The following is a 17,500-nucleotide window of genomic DNA, read 5'->3' on the forward strand; positions in this document are numbered from 1 at the left end:
CCCGCAAGCCTTCTGTATATTCACGAGCTAGGATACCTCCCTCCCCCACCCCCACCCCCAACATACCCTCCGAGGAGTATCCTTCCATCCACCCCGGAAGGTGTCAGCTGACCTCTTTTTCCACGATAAATGGCGCGAATTAAGGATGTAATGTATACCTTATGGGGACGGCCTGGGTGTAATTGCTTATTTTTGACAGTACACGAAACGGAGGTCGTAGGCACGCTGTCTGGAGGTGTCTGGGCGATCGTATTTCCTACATTCGAGTGTGAAATAGATCGAAAGGATTGCGCGGACCTTTTGTGCAGGGTTTGTGTACGGCTGACGGATGGGAGAGGCTGTTGGGACGACGGGCTTTGTTCTTTCGTTGGGACAGGGGGTATAACCTGGATCGCCTGGAGTCTGTGGTGTCTTTGGAGACGGTGGGATTCACGGTTGTTTTTCGTTATTCTCTCTCTCTCTCTCTCTCTCTCTCTCTCTCTCTCTCTCTCTCTCTCTCTCTCTCTCTCTCTCTCTCTCTCTCTCTCTCTCTCTCTCTCTCTCTCTCTCTCTCTCTGTATATATATATATATATATATATATATATATATATATATATATATATATATATATATATATATATATATATATATATATATATATATATATATTTGTGTGTGTGTGTGTGTGTGTGTGTGTATGACTAACTCTTACTCTGCTTCTCCCTTCATCCCTCTCTTTCGCCTTTAACTCACTCTCCACTCTCCTCGTTCATTCACTCTCACTCGTTACTGAAATATCCGCCAAGGTATTACGACCAATTACGCATTTTATGGATTTCTGGTTCATAGGAGGTCGTGATCCCTGGCGACACTGGATTTTTTTTATCATGTTAGATTTGATTTTCACTCTTATTTGGTTTGACAATTCAGGTCATAATATTTTTTTTATTAGTATGAAACGGGGGAAATATTGGTTGTCTCCTTGATAAAGTAAGATGCCGGAGAAGAGATATATTCAAGTCTTTAGTAGATATGAAAAGAAGACATGCATTCCTGAAATTCTACAGGAAGGATAACACGTCTTCTGCGAAAACGATTCCCCCACCAGTTATCCGCCTGCACGATGCCCTCCTCTTAGCCGAGGGCGCGGAGGGTACCTGCCATCCGCCCGCACACCCACACCCTGGAAATTAGGGGTCATTTTGCGGTTATTACACACCTCATTATTACCTTCGATTTTCCTCGGGAGTACTCGGGAATGGTCGCCCCGTTACAGGACGGTGAGAACTCCGAATTCTACGTTTTTTTTTTTTTTCCTCGTTGTTGTTGTTGTTATCGCGTTCATGATCTCCGGGCGAGGGTCATTGTGAGAGCGGCCGCAAAACCCACGGTCCGGGGATGACGACAGGGGGAAAAAATCGCGCCGTGGGGAAGAAATGCGTGAGAACTGTGTCAAGAAAAGAAGGCGGACAAGAGAGTACTTTTTGGACAGTCATTTTGTTTATATGTCGTTGAGGTAAATAATAGTTGGGAAGTGCGTTACTGAGCAGTTTCTTTTCTTTCTTTCTTTTTATTCAGTGTTCTGTTTTAAATAGTGATAATGAAGAAGGGAGGGAGAGAAGGAGGGAAGGAAGGAGAGAGAGAGAGAGGGAGGGAAGGAGGGAGAGAGAGAGAGAGAGAGAGAGAGAGAGAGAGAGAGAGAGAGAGAGAGAGAGAGAGAGAGAGAGAGAGAGAGAGAGAGAGAGAGAGAGAGAGAGAGAGAGAATGAGAAAGACGGATGACAAGGAGGGAGGAAGGGAGAGGGAGAGAGAGAGAGAGAGAGAAAGAGAAAGGAAAAGAGAGCGAGAGAGAAAGGAAAAGAGAGCGAGAGAGAAACGGATGGCGAGGAGGGAGAGAGAGAGCGAAAGAGAGAGAGAGGGAGAGATTATTTGTAAGCGAAGGAAAGTAAGAGCAACCCCTTCATCCTTTCCACATCCACATGCCAGGGGGGGGGGAGGACATGCAACCAGGGGATAACCTAAATCTGGACACGATTAACTCAGCGTTGTGGACGATTCGATTGCGAAAAAATACGGATAATTCGCCGAAAGTAGGGGACATTCGCATGGAAACGAGATGGTGGCATCGAACGCAGGAAAAAAAGGAATTAGGCTCGTAAAGCGGGTTTATCTCGTGGAACGGCTCAGAAATGCGACGTTATTGACGTTATTGAGGATGATAAATTTTATCGCTGGACATCTCTATCGATAAGAGGGAAAAATGATGGGTTGTCATCGTCATTGTCCCCGCTTTCTTATTATTGCCGCAGAATTTTTTGCTTGTTTGTGTTTTTTTATTTGTCTATTGTAGTTACCCCTTTCGTACACTTATTTCTTTTCATTTTTATATTCGGGGCGGATAAAAAGCATTTTCGAAATTGAGGAAATTCGTTTTTTTATCATTTGTTCATCGTCTGCCTCTCGGTACATAAATTTAAGGATAAACATACATATGAAGGTTTACATATTTATTTTTATAGAAATTCGTAAATTAAGAGACTTTTACGGCGCCTTGTACACGGCAAATGAATATTCTAGGCAGCTTTCACGGACTCTCTCTGTATTCGAAAGTATAAATTTGATTTGCATAACCTTAGAAAGGTGTAGAGGGGCTTGTAAACCCTTGTTAGTAGTCCACGTGACCGTCTAGGGTTATAAGCAAGATTATAGTTGATGATTTACAATGTCTCGTCTCCCCGACCATGAATATGTATGTGTTGTGAGTTGTAAGGTGTCCTAACACTCGAAACGGTCCTGGTTGTTAGTATGTGTGTCCTTCGGTCGGCCATATAAGTGTCATTGGCAGCGGCGAGGAGCCCAGGGTCGAGGTGTTATAAATGCTGGAAGGAAGATGTAACCTTTTGTGTCGTGGATGTTGTGTTGTGTCTGGACCGTTGGCTTGGCTGGGACTTATCGCGTGGGCATATCTTGGCTCGGGAAACTGCTGCTACCATGTAAGGCGTGGCTGTGTCGTCGTAGGGGTGTGTTGTTGTCCTTTAATGGTTATTGTATGGGAACCGAGGAGGGGAAAATTGGGTTTTTCGGATTTGGCGAGAAGGAGAAGAGATAAAGAAAATGGAAAGCGAACATAAGGGGGGTGACTTTACTATTCCTACGTTACGGAGAGATTCGCCCCGATTAGTAGTTTCTCCTTTATGATTATCCTGTGATTGGTAGTTAAGGAAACAGAGCGATTTTCAGTGCGTGAGTATCGAGGGAGGGAAGAGAAGGGTGTGGCTGTGAGTGCCAGCATACAGGGACCAATACACTCTGTCATTACCTCAGATTCGTCAACTTCCAGACCTATGTTTACCTGCGCCACCGCGTAGGCCTATGTCAGCTGTTGGGCGTGTCACCGTCTCGTATTATCATGGTGGGCGGTGGGTTAGGGTGGGCTGAGGGAGGGCGTGCTACGTTTGGGGCTTGTGGTTAAGGCAGGTTTTCGGTTATACGATCTCAATCTAGCGTAGGCAGTCCTAGCAGGAAGTGTTAAACGGTTTCGCGTGTTGCAAGGAACACTCTCTCCCCCTCCCTCCCACTGTACCTAAAGCTCAAAGCCGAACGAAGCGACTGCCGGAAATGTGATGCTTGTGACCGAAGCTTTATGCAAATTAATCCTTCCTCGGCCATAAATCTCGAGGCGTCCGTTTTGGGCCACTTAAATTGCCATTTATCCCGTGTGTGAGAAGAAGAAAAAGGACGCTTTGATAGCAGTTTAGGGGCAGGAAATCGTACTCCGGTGAGGATATGTTCAGAAACGGAAGTGACTATATTCAGGATCTCGAAACAAGACTAATCGTATACATGTCGCTTAGCTGATTAGGAACAAATAACTGAATCCATTCGATGAATAAGAAATCATGCAACGAAGCCAAATCAGGTTAAGAGTGATTACCAGGTTGGAAGTGCCCGTTTCGTAAAGTGAGAAATTATCTTCGGAATGATTGCTCGTCACAGCAAAACCACAAACGAGTATTCTAACGCACGCTCACACGCTTACTTTAGACATATATCACGAGCGTGACTAATGGTGGATGGCCGCCCGCCACCACAACATCTACTTTATTTAATTGCATGTTGCGTCGTGGGTCTCTGGGTGGGCGTGGGGTGGGATGATGGGCGTGAGGAATTGGAGTGCAGAGCGACGGATGGGTGTGGGGTGAGAGGTTGGGAGTTGAGGATGAGGCGAGAGTAGAAAAAAGATTGGGCAGAGAATGAAATTAGGTGTGGAAATTGGGTGATTTAGAGGTGTTGAAAGCAAGACAAAACTTTCTCTTTGGTAGATAAATAAATACAAAGTTATTATGTCTTTCTTTTCTCTGTCTTCTTTTTTAGATAGTAATTTGATAGTGCTTTGTTGTATCAAGACAGTAATTCGTTCAATTATGTCATTTAGTTGCCACTTCCAGATGTGATAAGTAAAATGTAATTGAACAGTACTTATTTACCAATAATATGCAACAATCACGAATTTCTCCCTTTCCCCAAAGCAAGATTTTCCGAATGATAACGATTTCCACTCGCTTTTCAAAACCAAAAGATGAAACAGACCCCAGATTCTGACTGTCTTTTGTTTTCTTCTTCCAGGAATACCAACCGCTACGTCCACCAGCCAGGGCGCATAGAGGACTACGTGCCTGGCCATTCCTCACTCTCGGAGAAGGAGCAGAAGAAGGTAGGCGAGACCGGGAGGGCAAGGATGACTGCTCTGTAATGGTGGGGGGGGGGAGGTGTTGAGAATGGGGGAGTAAGGAGAGTAGGAGGGAGAGAAAATAGGAGTAAGGAGAGTAGGAGGGAGAGAAAATGGGAGTAAGAAGAATAGGCAAAGGAGAAGGGAGTTAGAGCAGGAGGACCCTTCCTCCTTCTCGGAGTAACAAGAGAAGGCATAAAATAGAGGAGTAAGGGGATTGGGTTAAAATACGCGATGACATACGAGTAACAAGAATAGGGAGTAAATGGATAAGTAAGACAGGATAAGGCGTGAAATGCTAAGATAAATTTAGGAATAAACTAGAGTAAATGTAAAGTGGGAAGAGGGTAAAATAAGGATAAGTGAAACAAGACTTGTAGTGGATAGGTTAATAAGAATCAGGAGAGAATAGGTGAGTAAAATAAGACTGGGCGATTGTAAGTGAAATTGAGAATAGCTTAGGGTGAAAACGTTCATATAAGATGAGCTCATTGAGTAACTTAGAAATAAGAGAGTGTGTGGATGACTGAATGAACCAGGAGCAAATAAGTAATCCAGGGATAGGGAGAAAGGATAATAAAGACAGGAAAAGGTTGAATGGAATTAAAAGAGATGATGAGTTAAATTAGGAAAGAATATGATAAGTAGGGGCAATCAACTAGACCCTGTGTAGAGGTTTGCTGAGGCAGTTCTCAGTAGAAGGAAGTTAAACAAAAAACATAGCGGTAATGAGCAAAAAATCAGACGTTTTGTCAAAATAAACCAAAATATTGGACACCCTACTTTTTGCTATTTTGTGCCTCCACCTTTTTTTTTTGCCTTTTCACCACCAAAGGCCTACGTGTCTTGCATGCACCTCTGCTATCCGAGCACTTTTGCACACAGCATCGACAGGTGTACAGGTGTGAACATCAAGCCCCTCTACATGTTCACCTGAAAATGTACGTGTTCAGCACGCTGCAGCACGGCCATGGCTAGTCCATCTCCGCCAAACCTTGATGTTTAGTTCAATATAATACCCCTAAAAATGTTCACTTTTTCTGGTCACACACACCCCTACCCCGGCTCTACCCACTATACTTATTAACTTTAAGATAATGCTCTCCCAAACTGTACTGCCTTAAAAGAAGTGTTGATTGACTCTCTACCTCTCTTTTCCACAAATCGGGGAATCCAACAGCCAAAAGTGAGTTATTTAAAGGAAATGCCTTTTACCATTGACGTTGGTTTGGAAGTAAGGACGAATGGTGGATTAGTCGACTACAAATGTTCTACACAGAAACAACAACAAGATTCTAAGACCGAGAAGAAGAAAAGAACACAGGTTCAGTGCCTTCGTGAACATTAATCGACATATCCACATTTCGTGAAGCAGCATTTATATATTCTCAAAATATTGATGTTTTTTGACTCATGGGATGATAAGAATGCTTTAAGATAATTTTGATCCTAGCGACACAGCCAAGTTACAACCACTAAGTACCGAAAAAAACACGTAACTTAGATCCCAACGCCCCAAAACTAGTAGCAGTGGATTCTAGAATGTCAGCTCTAAGTTGTAGTCATGTCGTTGATGTTGTTGTTGTAGTGTTGATACACAGAAGTCCAGTCCCTCCAGTAGAACATGTGTAGATTGCTTTTGTTTGATCCATCCACACACACATATTAGTGTTCGACCTCCATTGTAGCATGAAGATAACTTGGCTGTGCTTGCTCTCCCCCAAACAGATTTGAATATATGTGACATACTTTTAGAGACATGTGACCCATATTGTATATATGTAGAGTGGCTTTGAAGGTTTCGTGCCCGCTGTGGATAACGCAGGCTGTGGTACCGTAGCCTCGAGCTGCCACGTACTCCTTGCTCGCTCAACCTTGGTCTCTTATGGCACTACCTGATGGCACTCACGAAGCTGTCATTTTCTTTCATGTTATCACGTGTTTTGTTTTTTTGTTGTTGTTATTTTTATATTTTCTTCATATTCCGTATAAGAGAACATTTTCCAGATACGATTTTGCAAAATCACAAAATTTTAAAAAGGCAATATTTCTTTCTCATTCAAAGCACATTTCAATAAAAGAAACCCACAGAAGATTCAGTATATGATAATAATTTTAAAAATCAATTCCAAAATATCTACCCAAATTAAAGAAGACGAAAACGAAAATAAAAGGGAAAATATCAAAGGTTGAGTCGTGCAGGAGGTCGTGAGGCGCCCCCTTTTAGTCGTAGCAGCTGTAGTGCTTGGTCACATGCGCATCATGTTGTTCTCTTCTTTTCCATGTACAAAATCCAGAACCCGGAGGCTGATATTAAAGTCGAGGTTGGTTTGTTTTCTGTTTTTTTATGTTTTGTGTTTTTCTTCTTTTCGTTTCCTTTTTTTTCATTGGTTTATATTCGGTTTTATGTACATTTCTCTTTCCTTCTACGACTGTCTTTTATTTTTCAAAGAAGAGTGTTTTCGCAGTTTCTTTCACGAGTAAAAATATTAGATATTCGAAGATTCGTTTGTTTTAGAAGTAATGTCATTTTTTTACATATTTATTTGTGTTATTTGGTTTCAGTAATTGTAATGAAAACACATTTTCTATTTCTTGCATTTTTTCTTAACCATCGTTACATGACAAATATTAGAAATGTGAATTGGCAGTTAATATGCAATACTAACAACGACATTCAATTTTCAATATATACTTCTAATTGCCTTGCAAACACAGAAATTATATAGTTAAATATTTTAAAGGAAGCTATTATGAATTTACAAATTGAAAATATATATATGTTAAGTATGTATATTGATATAAAGATATATCGCTTAAATTAAAAATGCTAACACGCATGCATGAACGCACGCCTACGGCAGCTGACGCACCTACCAGCACACACACACACTCACTCCACTCACTCACTCACTCACCCAGTCACTCACTCACTCACTCACTCCACTCACTCACTCATTCACTCCACTCACTCACGCACTCACTCACTCACTCTCGCAGTCACTCACACATACACTACATTCTATTTACATGTTATTCACTAACCCAAGTGTTAGGTTGATGCAGTATACATAATCTTGCAACTAAAATTTTCTTAAGATTCACTACGCACCGGTTTATGAGGGTTATTCTGGTTATGTTTCTTTTTTTTCTTTTCTTTTCTTATTTGATCTTCAGACGGATGGGTTTTGTATCATACCAGCAATTTAGAATTACTCGACGCCATCTACCGGAATTACTGGCAAGTAACTGGTTTATGAAATTACCGAATTTGAAGTCCGATTTCGTACGTGTAAAATGTTATAGTTTTTTTTCTATGCGGAATCAGCGTCGATCAAAGCGGAAAAAAGTCATACACAGAGATATACTGCACTCAACACTGTATTCAGAACCACACACAGTATGACTAACAACCTAACATCACTTCTGACCATTTTACTCTCTTGATCTCAGTCGCCAATGAGAGCTCCACGCCACCACCACACAAATGCAAGCACGATACTAACCATACCCACACTGTATACTCACCATTACCGATATCAACACCATATATTCACCCATAACGAACTCAACACCCCACAGACCATCACACATTAACATCACGACCTCCGTGACGTCACAGCGACAGTGTGAAGCTAAAATGAGCCTTATTCCCCTTCAGGCCAAGTCTCAGGAGCCCCCGCCGGTGTCCGTCAACCACAGGCTCGGGTCGCAGAAGATGTCAATGACCCAGTAAGTATTGCGTGCGTAGAGGAGACCGTAGAGTAGTATTAGCGTTGACAGTTGACGTGGGAGATTCACTGCGTCCTTGAGCATTGAATAAACAGGAGAAAGTTGGCCTACATTTTTTTGATTTGTGTTATTTTTCTCTATCAACATATCTTATGGTTTTGAAGCAATGTGGATAAATGTTCATTTTTGTGGTTCGCCGAAACGTTATCGACTTTGCCTTTAATTACTGCTTCACTCCCGTTTGAGAACGTTTTATATTCATCTGTTTCATCTGCTTAGTCACCCGGTGATTGCTATCAGTCGCTCTCGCTAATAACTGTAGGAGTGACGTCCATCATCCAGTTCTGCTTCAGATGCCCTTATTATTCGGGCTCTAGTTCATAATGTTCATCGACGAAGGGCGCCTCCGCTCGCTGCCACAGTTATTATCGGGAGCACAGACTGGTAACTGTCACAGCGCTCGGCATCTGCACCTGTAAGAGGTCCGATATCTCAATGCTAACCGTTGCCGACTCTCTTGACTTGTAACTAACGCGATCCGCCCTGCAACGTGTCATCGCAGTGCCCTGAAGGAGTCTGGATACGAGAGCGATAGCACGTTGGTGTTCCGTAAGCGAGAGGACGCTCGCCGTCAGCCCCCCGACCCGAGGAAGACCAGCCAGGTGTACCGTCAGGTGAGCTCGGGGAAGAGAGAGTGAGGGGGAAGCGGGAGAGGGTCGTGAGGGAAGCACCTCTTAATGGGCTCTGTAAATGTGCTTGCTTCTTAAAAGGACGGCTTCTCTCTATTCAGGTCCTTCATGTATCGGACTGCATTTCTTTCATTTCCTCCTTCTTTTCCTTCTTTATTCCGTGTAGGGTCTGTCTCCCTCCTCTTTCCCTTCGGCCACCAGCTAACACCCACCATTCACCCTGACTTGTAAAGACACTGCCTTTTCCTCACCTCTTTGTTTCTTGTCTCACAGATTTTCCTTTCTTCAGAAAATATTTGGGTGTCTTACACAACTGACGTATGGAATATACCTGGAAGATATATGATATACACTATAATGTCTGTATATATATATATATATATATATATATATATATATATATATATATATATATATATATATATACATATATATATATATATATATATATATATATATATATATATATACACGTATGTGTGTGTGTGTGTGTGCGCGCGCGCGTGTGTGTGTGTGCGTGCGTGCGTGTGTGGGTGTTTATGTATGTGCGCGCGCTCGCACGTGTGTGTGTGTGTGTGTGTGCGTGCGCATTAGAAACGCACTGGCACTTTCTGACGCAAGAACCGTGCCTTCCCTTGCAGATCCAGCGCGGCGGCGACATCCCCCTGACCGGCCTGCAGAAGTCGGCCCCCGCCAAGCCGAAAGGTACAGTTTGTGACAGCCTCTGTTCCTTTGCATCGTTATTTATGTTGTAACACAGTTGACCTGTGATATCGTACATGTAGGAGGTCTGACTGCAAGTTATCCTCGAAGATTTATTTTTTATTAAACCTTTAGATAATTTCCTAAAGTAGTCTTAGTGGGTGAATGTTCTTTTCATCATACAAATTTGTCTAATCAACCTTATGACAGTCTTCGACTTGATTTGTAGAGAAGACCTTCTTAGTTAAATGTTATTTAATTCAGTCATTTTATTTCCTCTATTTCTGTATGTGCCAATATGTTCTTATCATGAATTGTGAACTCTGAACATGACCAAAACAAAACATGTTTGTGTAAGTAATTCGTCATTTGGCTAACAAAGAACCAGAGTGCATTTCATATCTAGCCATGTTTTGTTAGGCGAGCATCTTGACGGTGTCGCTGTGTTTGCGAGGTAGTGGTAGCACATGGTAGTGGAGCCCTGGGTGGCGGAGCACGGGGTATCATGTGTGCATGACAGGTCGCGCCCTCCTGCTACCTGCTCGTGTTGCGCCTGGCCTCGAGGCGCTGTGCCCTGCGGCTGTTCCCTCCAGGCGCCACACGCATGGACACTGGCCATAGGACAGCATTCTGTCTTAGGCCGTGCAAGTGAAAAATGATTTCATACGCTCCTTTTATTTTCGTCTCCTTCTTTCTCAGTCTTTAAGGATCTTACTCTTTGAGTTCGAAGGTACATCGTCTGATGGTTTTTGCCATTTGTGGACGTAGGTGCATGCCACTCTCTCCAGCTTTCCGTCTTTTCTTCCTTAGAGCAATCTTTACACTGAAAGTAACATTATTCATGTTTCCTTCTGCGTTGATAACAACACAAAGGTTCCTAAAGAAAGCAACATTTGAGACGAACTGCTGGAGCATTGAGGCTCTTGCTGTATCATTCACTAGTAGATCGTAAGCACCGCTGTAGCCTTGCTGTGTTTTGTAACTGGTCTTGCTGCTGCTGGCTGTATCCTGAACCATCAGCACCCACGTATCCCATGATTAATATCAGTTGTTTCACATCGAAAACATCATGCATCTGATAACATCACGGAATCTTTCACATTCATTCTTTCATTTAATTCATTTTCACGTCATCTCTTTACGCCCGTCCCCATGCATTGGACCTTCCCTTCATCCTTCCCCCAACTTATTGAATCGGAAATCTGTAGCAGGTTTGCACGTCGTCATCCGTGACTTCCTTCTCGCATCCTGACCAGTAATCCTTCATCCTCCTCACAGTCCGTCCACTCTGCACACTTCCTTTCCCTCTCCACGGTGCACCCCAGACGCTCAGCGCACACCTATATTCATCATCCCACATTCAAGAGCATGCATCTGCCCTCTCAACGGAGGATTTCGTCTTGTCGGGTCATTTGTATATACAGTATGTATGCACAAGTATCAGAAGCATCGTAATTTGCACCAGTAATATTGTAAGAGCACGAGGACATCTCTTTCACAGCTGTACAAAAAGCAAGGTCACTCAGAAGGAATGCCTGCAGAAGCACAGTCTCAAAGCACTTATCAGTTGATGCCTCACCTCAAGTACAGTTCTTCGCAATCACAAGTATGGCAGCACTCAAGTAGTTGGACAGATATTGATCATCTGGCCGCGCTGGGGACAAGGGAGCACGGAAGCATAGAAGACAGCATCCACCAACTCTTCTCCGCACAAGAACGAGGCCAACCTCTGGTCTGTCACTGATGCAGCTCCTGTTACAGACGACTACTACGTGGTGTACTCTGACCTGGACCTTGGTCTGCACCATCCATCCCTCTCCGACCTGGCCTACGCCCGTGTCTCACCAAGAGCCATGTCACCACCGGCCAAGCCTCCAGTGCCAACCTTTGGGGAACGGAAAAGGTCGGCACCCTCCAAAGTGTCCCTGGCCCCGTCACCTCCGCGCCGCATATCGTCCAAGTGGCACCCGTCCCTCATGAAGGCCTACAAGGACCGGCCTCCCATCCCTTCCCCAAGATCCACCTCGGCCGAGCGAGTGCGAGAGACGCGAGCTCTGTATTCCACATGGCATCGTGAGAAGGTCGCCCGTTCCAGGGAGAAGCTGGGCTCCTCTCCTGCCAGAACCAATTCCCTGGGACGAACATCCTCGTCAGCCAAGCAGTCCAGCGAGGTTCGGGAGAACTTCCTGAAGGAGCGTCGTGCTGTTTCAGAGTCCCGTTTTACTCTCGAAGATCGTGAGAAATCGCCGCCTCGAAGAACGCCTTCGCCCCCTAAGGCTAGTTCCCCTGTTAGACAGGCTGACGGTCGTGAAAAACTGCACCACAGAGCCTCCTTGAAGGATGTATCACCTGACAAAGCAGGGGCATACAGGAGCAAGGTTCAGGAGCCACTTGTAACAAAAGGCCACAGCAGGTCGCTCAGTGCTGATGCGCAGAGAAAATGGTCAAACACCTCGACAGAAAGCGGGATGTATAGTGTCACACGACACACAGTGAGTAGCATGAATAAGATCAGAAGACCATCGCAGCAAAATGTGGTTGACAGCCGAAGTAGTAGCGCTGATGCCACCTGTAGGAGGAGGCGAAGCAGCTGTTTATCCCCAGAGCCACAGCTGGCTTCCAGGAAGTCGCCAGTCGGTCGGAAGGACAGCCGTCACAGAGAGTCACCCTATTCAGATGTGTCTCTGGAAGTTGCTGATGACAAGAAACTAAAACAGAGTGAAAGCTTTGACACAACCCAAAGTAATGAGACAGGGTACTCCAGCATGCTCGACCTTTCGCCCTCACCAGTGCCAGACAGGAGGACCGAGGAGCGCCGAGCAAGGAAAAAGTCTGAATCTCCAGTGCGGCCGCACTCAGCCCCTGCCCCGAGGCGCTCTCGCTATTCGCACTCTTTCAGCGAACAGAGGAACAAGTGGGAGGCCATAACACGGGGTGAGGCTGTGGGTCGCAGGTCTCGTAGCCCATCAAGAAGCACGTCGCCTCTTCGGTCCCTCCAGCTGGTGCGGCAAGTGAGCAGCAGCTTTAGGAACATTCCAGTAGAGGTCTTTTCAGAGTCACGTCGGAGTAGGAGTCTGGAGGTACTGACCCCCTCGCCCCACTCTCACCCCCAGCGTTATCGCCAGTACATCCTGGAACTTAGAAACGCCGCTCCTCGCAATGCTCGCATCTCGCAGCTGCGGCGCTTGTTCACGTCGCTTGAGCGCGTCCACCGCCTCGAGCGCTCTGTGAGTACCGTGGAGCTCTCTGCAGCAGATAATCGTGCCCATGAAATTATAGATTTCGAGACGTGGAAGAGTATGCGTGAAAAGGAAAGAAAGGCTCTTGAATATAATGTACTCCTGAAGGAACTGAACGTGGCTCAGAAGGAGCGAGAGTTCCTTTACAAAGTGACTCCGGAGAAGAAATGGGCCGGTGACTGTCGACTTCGAGGCCGTGACGTGAGTGTCCCAGAGCTTCGGGAGAAATTTGATTCACTCACAGATAACAGTTCCGAGATCTCACAGAAGCGACGCCAGGAGTTGGAGAACTCCAAGGACACGTACCGAGGATTGTGGCGGGGCTCCTCGGTCCGAGACGTGTCGCGGATGTACGAGAGTCCCGAGCGAAGCCGCAGTAGCAGGCGCGGTTCTAGTCTGAGTCTTTCACGTGAAGATTCGGGTATAAGAGCTCGTGGCCTTTGGACCAGCCTCAGCCTGGAGCAAGTCAATGCCTTTCGCGACCACCTCACGGAAATCTACGGCTCGATGCAGAATGTCCGTTCTTGGCGAGAGAGGAAGCAGATGAGTATGGAAAGGACACCCAACAAGAGCCAACGTGAGCTTGCCAAATACAGCGTGGATGTCTCGGAGACAGGGCGCGTCCTGGCAGATAAGCTGCGTACCCTGCATGTGCGCCCGCCGCCAGAGTCCACCAGAAGGCCTCCCTCCAGGCATTCATCACCTCCAAGGGCTGCGAAGAGTTCCAGTAATGTTCATCAGTATGAGGATCAGCGACGTCAGCTCTCGAAGCAGCTGTCCATAGAATTTCAGGAGAAGGTAAAAGAGCAAAAGTCAGGTCGTAGACTGGAATCGACACCTGCCATGCTCGACAGTCTGCAAGTGCCGGACCATCCAACGTCGGTCAGTCCGGAGAGTCTATCTCGGTCTTCACCCCGCACCTGTTACTCCCTCGACATTTCGGACTCGTCGGAGCCCAACTCGCTGAACTCTGGCGACCAGTTCCTCCTCGTGGTTCAGAAACCCGGAGGTCACGGCCGCAGCAACAGTCTCCCCCCGGAGCAGGGGAGTGAGGCTGACTCGAGTGATTCCGAAATGTCCGTCCGAACTGTCGTCCACAAGGATGTTGCAGGAAAGGTCAAATTCTTCGAAAAACGAGCTCGACGTAACTCCAGGTCATCGGAGAGGCACTCCTCCCGCGGAAGCCGCCTCAACATTGATGAGGTTCCCCATTACGCAACGCTTCCGTCACGCCTGAAGCAGCAGTCTCAGAACAAACTGTTTTCTCCCAACTACCTACCCGAGAGGTCGGTCTCTTCTGTCAATTTAGCAAACAAAGGGGAATTATCGTGGCGCATTTACGACAAGGCCAATCCAGTGAGCTCCTCCTCGATTCAGCGTCTGTCTGATCAGCCCAAAGACAAGCGAGACCAAGTAGACCCCACTTCTCATTCTCGCTCGTACCTTTACCACGTGAAGACCGGCGACGTGAACCGCCTGAAGGATCGCTTCGAGAGTCCCGAGGATGCCCGCCGCCGCGCGCGCTCCCTGCCGGACATGAACGGTTCTTTGTCTCGTGTCACGCCCTCGGGGAAGACTGTGGTGCGAGGCCAAGAGGCAGGGGACGTGCAGTACATGCGCGCCAAGTACGAAGCGCCCAGGCGATCGCGCAGCCCCGAGCGATGGCAGCCGAGTCGCGACGAATACTTGCCCAAATCCAAGCTGACAAACACCCTACAGTCCCTGGCTTCCCGGTCGCCAGCATTCTGCGAGCCAGCGACCGTGGAGAGGCTGGCACGCCGAGACTCCGTCGAGAAGGCAGTGTTACGGCGCGTCCACACGGGGAATGTGGAAGCTTCCGTAGATCGCTTGGAGAGCCAGCAAACAGGGTCGGGTGTGTCTATTATCGGTCAGATGTACACCTCTGCGCCCTCTGTGAATGAACTGGCCAACATATCAACTTTGGTCCCTCCACGCCCGCCCCCGCCGCTCATGGGGCCACAGAAACCACAGCGAATGGCGGTGCGAAGCAACATCCAGCCGCTCCTGACGTCCACCCCGACGCCGTCTCCGCGAGACGCTCGGGCTGTACATAAGCAGCGGGCCCTCCAGGTGACCGAGCCCGTGTGCTATCCGCCCTCGCAGCTACACCCTCCCCCAGGGGCTTCCGCCACCTTCACCCGCTCGTCCTCCTCTGATTACAACGCCGACGCCCACCGTCCCAAATCGCGCTACGTCCCTCCCGAGTCGTACGGGTCCCCAGGGAGCGCTTCCCACGCGCGCGGGAGCTGGACCCAGTCCCTGGAGCGGCCGCACCGCGTGACCCGTGCCATGACCAACACCAACCCCCCCGCGCCCTCCCGAGGCAGTAGCCATTGCTACACCCTGCGGCGGCACCACCAGGTGCACCACGCCCACCACACCCCCCGCGCCGAGCACCACTCCCCCTCACAGCCTCATCCCTACTCCAATACCTACTCCCAGATCACGAAGCCATACCAACCTTACTCCCACAGTCCAGGACGAGACCAGAACTACAACAACAAGGTCGTCTCATGGAAAGGTGCTAGAGTTTTATTTGTTTCATGACCTGTCACTAGCAAGGTCGATTTCTACAGGTGAAGGGTCTCATACTTCTACGACTTCTCTATTACATCACTTAGGTAGACATTCCTGCATTTTCACCGGTCTGTAGGTAGCCATGCTCTCTTCAGACTTCCACGGAATCTGTGTTTCTGTAGCTCCTTGAAGAGAGTTCCATTGGCATTATTGCCCTTCGTTTTTTCTTCGTTTTCCTCTGCCCCTCTCTAAATCCTCAATGTATTCCCCTTTTTCCTACAGCTTTTATAATTCACGCATACACTTTGAAGGGACTAGTGGAGTAAAACGTTTCAAGGGTCAGCACTTGAAGAATACCACAATGCCGACGATATTGTCATTAACATCTGAGGAATATACCTCTGCACTCAGTGTAGTTATAAGCAAACTCTTATGATCATAATTTAGCACATATGGTTACGTTATTAGTTAGCATCTGAGCAATTATATTTTCACCTTTATTTGAAAATGATTGTAACTTCCAGTAAGAGCGTAACTTTGTTTCACAATTTGATTATTTTGCATATACAGTTGATTTACCTGTAACAGCCTTTTTCTGTTTTATTTGAAATGCCTGGGGCATAGACTCCAATTTTTCTTTCCCTCTTTGTTCCATCTTCAAGACACTCTTTTCTTGTTGTATATCGAGTCACATTCTTCCTCATTCCTCCTGCCTCTCTGCCACCCTGTCTCCCTCTCGCTATCTTGGCCTCCGTTTCTCCGACTTTCCTCCGCTCATGACCCGTCCTGACCCTGTGGTGGTCTTGCCACAGAACCGCTGATCGGCCCGCTGCCCTTCCCCTACCTGGCGGGGGCTCATCAACACCCTCCCAGACGTCCAGGTAAACAAGCCCTGCGGATCTCGCGGCGCTCTGACGGCCCCGCACCACGCTCGTCGAGGCGGGCCGCAAGGGGCGCGGCACGCTAGTGCTCGTGCCGTTGCACAAAACGCAGTGCATTGTGATAATTATGAGAAAATAACTCTTATAATAATAATAATATTAATAATAATAGATATTGTAATAATAATGATAATGGTAATGAGGATGATAATAATAACAATAATGATAATAACAGTAATGATAATGATGAAAATAATATTGATAATGTGTATGATAATAATACGAGGAAATGCATTGCACGCCTCGCAGCCCTGCCCCTTGCACCTGACCGAGACAGCCCCTGTAAATACTCTTATCTGTAAATAAACACGACTACTCAGTCTGCATCAACGGTCACACTGGAAACCCGGTGACCATCACTTAACTGACTCGCGGCCCGGTCCTGCCGTCAACACCTGTACCTGAAACAAAAAGGATTCGCTTCTTACTAACAAAGGTGTATTTATATATTTTTTTCTCTCCCCGATCTTGTGGAAAACTCATAGCGGCCGCTGATTGAAGCAAGTCAAGTCTTGGCGAAACTTGTGTGTGTTGTAAAACTCGAGGAGGAAAAAAAAGTTTGTGTGTCCGCGGACGCCCGCCTCCGCGATCAATCAGAGGCGTCATCAGTTATTCACGTGATCCAAGTTAACCCTTTCCGAGCGACATTTGTCTCCCTGGAAGGCGCTGTCAGTGCTTTCGCATTATCAATATTCCGAGTTTCGTTTACTTATTCACTCGATGTATCCATTTCACTATGCGCGCGACGTACACAAACACGCATGCATATACAGACATACATGTGTGTATACATAGATGAATAGACTGATAGACAGTCATAGAAAAAGATTCATATAAATAGATGCTTACGTATGTGTACAAATACACAAAGCTCGTTTAGAAAAATCTCCTGAAATCCGTGACATTCTTTTCCTCGCACTTTGTTTATTTGTTAGTGAAATCCTAAAGAC

At 46.5% G+C, this 17,500-nt stretch overlaps 1 protein-coding gene across 1 annotated transcript in view; it reads left to right on the plus strand.

The window, feature by feature from the left end:
* Nucleotides 1-17,500, plus strand: part of LOC113803830 (uncharacterized) — a gene marked incomplete in the record, with an annotated part of 518,353 nt that overhangs the window by 485,136 nt on the left and 15,717 nt on the right. The window contains 6 exon segments of the mRNA XM_070129566.1: nucleotides 4,607-4,694; nucleotides 7,007-7,033; nucleotides 8,371-8,441; nucleotides 9,004-9,115; nucleotides 9,772-9,835; nucleotides 16,422-16,490. Of these exon segments, the coding sequence (XP_069985667.1) occupies nucleotides 4,607-4,694; nucleotides 7,007-7,033; nucleotides 8,371-8,441; nucleotides 9,004-9,115; nucleotides 9,772-9,835; nucleotides 16,422-16,490 (431 nt within the window).

This window comes from Penaeus vannamei, chromosome 14 (assembly GCF_042767895.1).
Source record: "Penaeus vannamei isolate JL-2024 chromosome 14, ASM4276789v1, whole genome shotgun sequence".
Classification (NCBI taxonomy): Eukaryota; Metazoa; Arthropoda; class Malacostraca; order Decapoda; family Penaeidae; genus Penaeus; species Penaeus vannamei.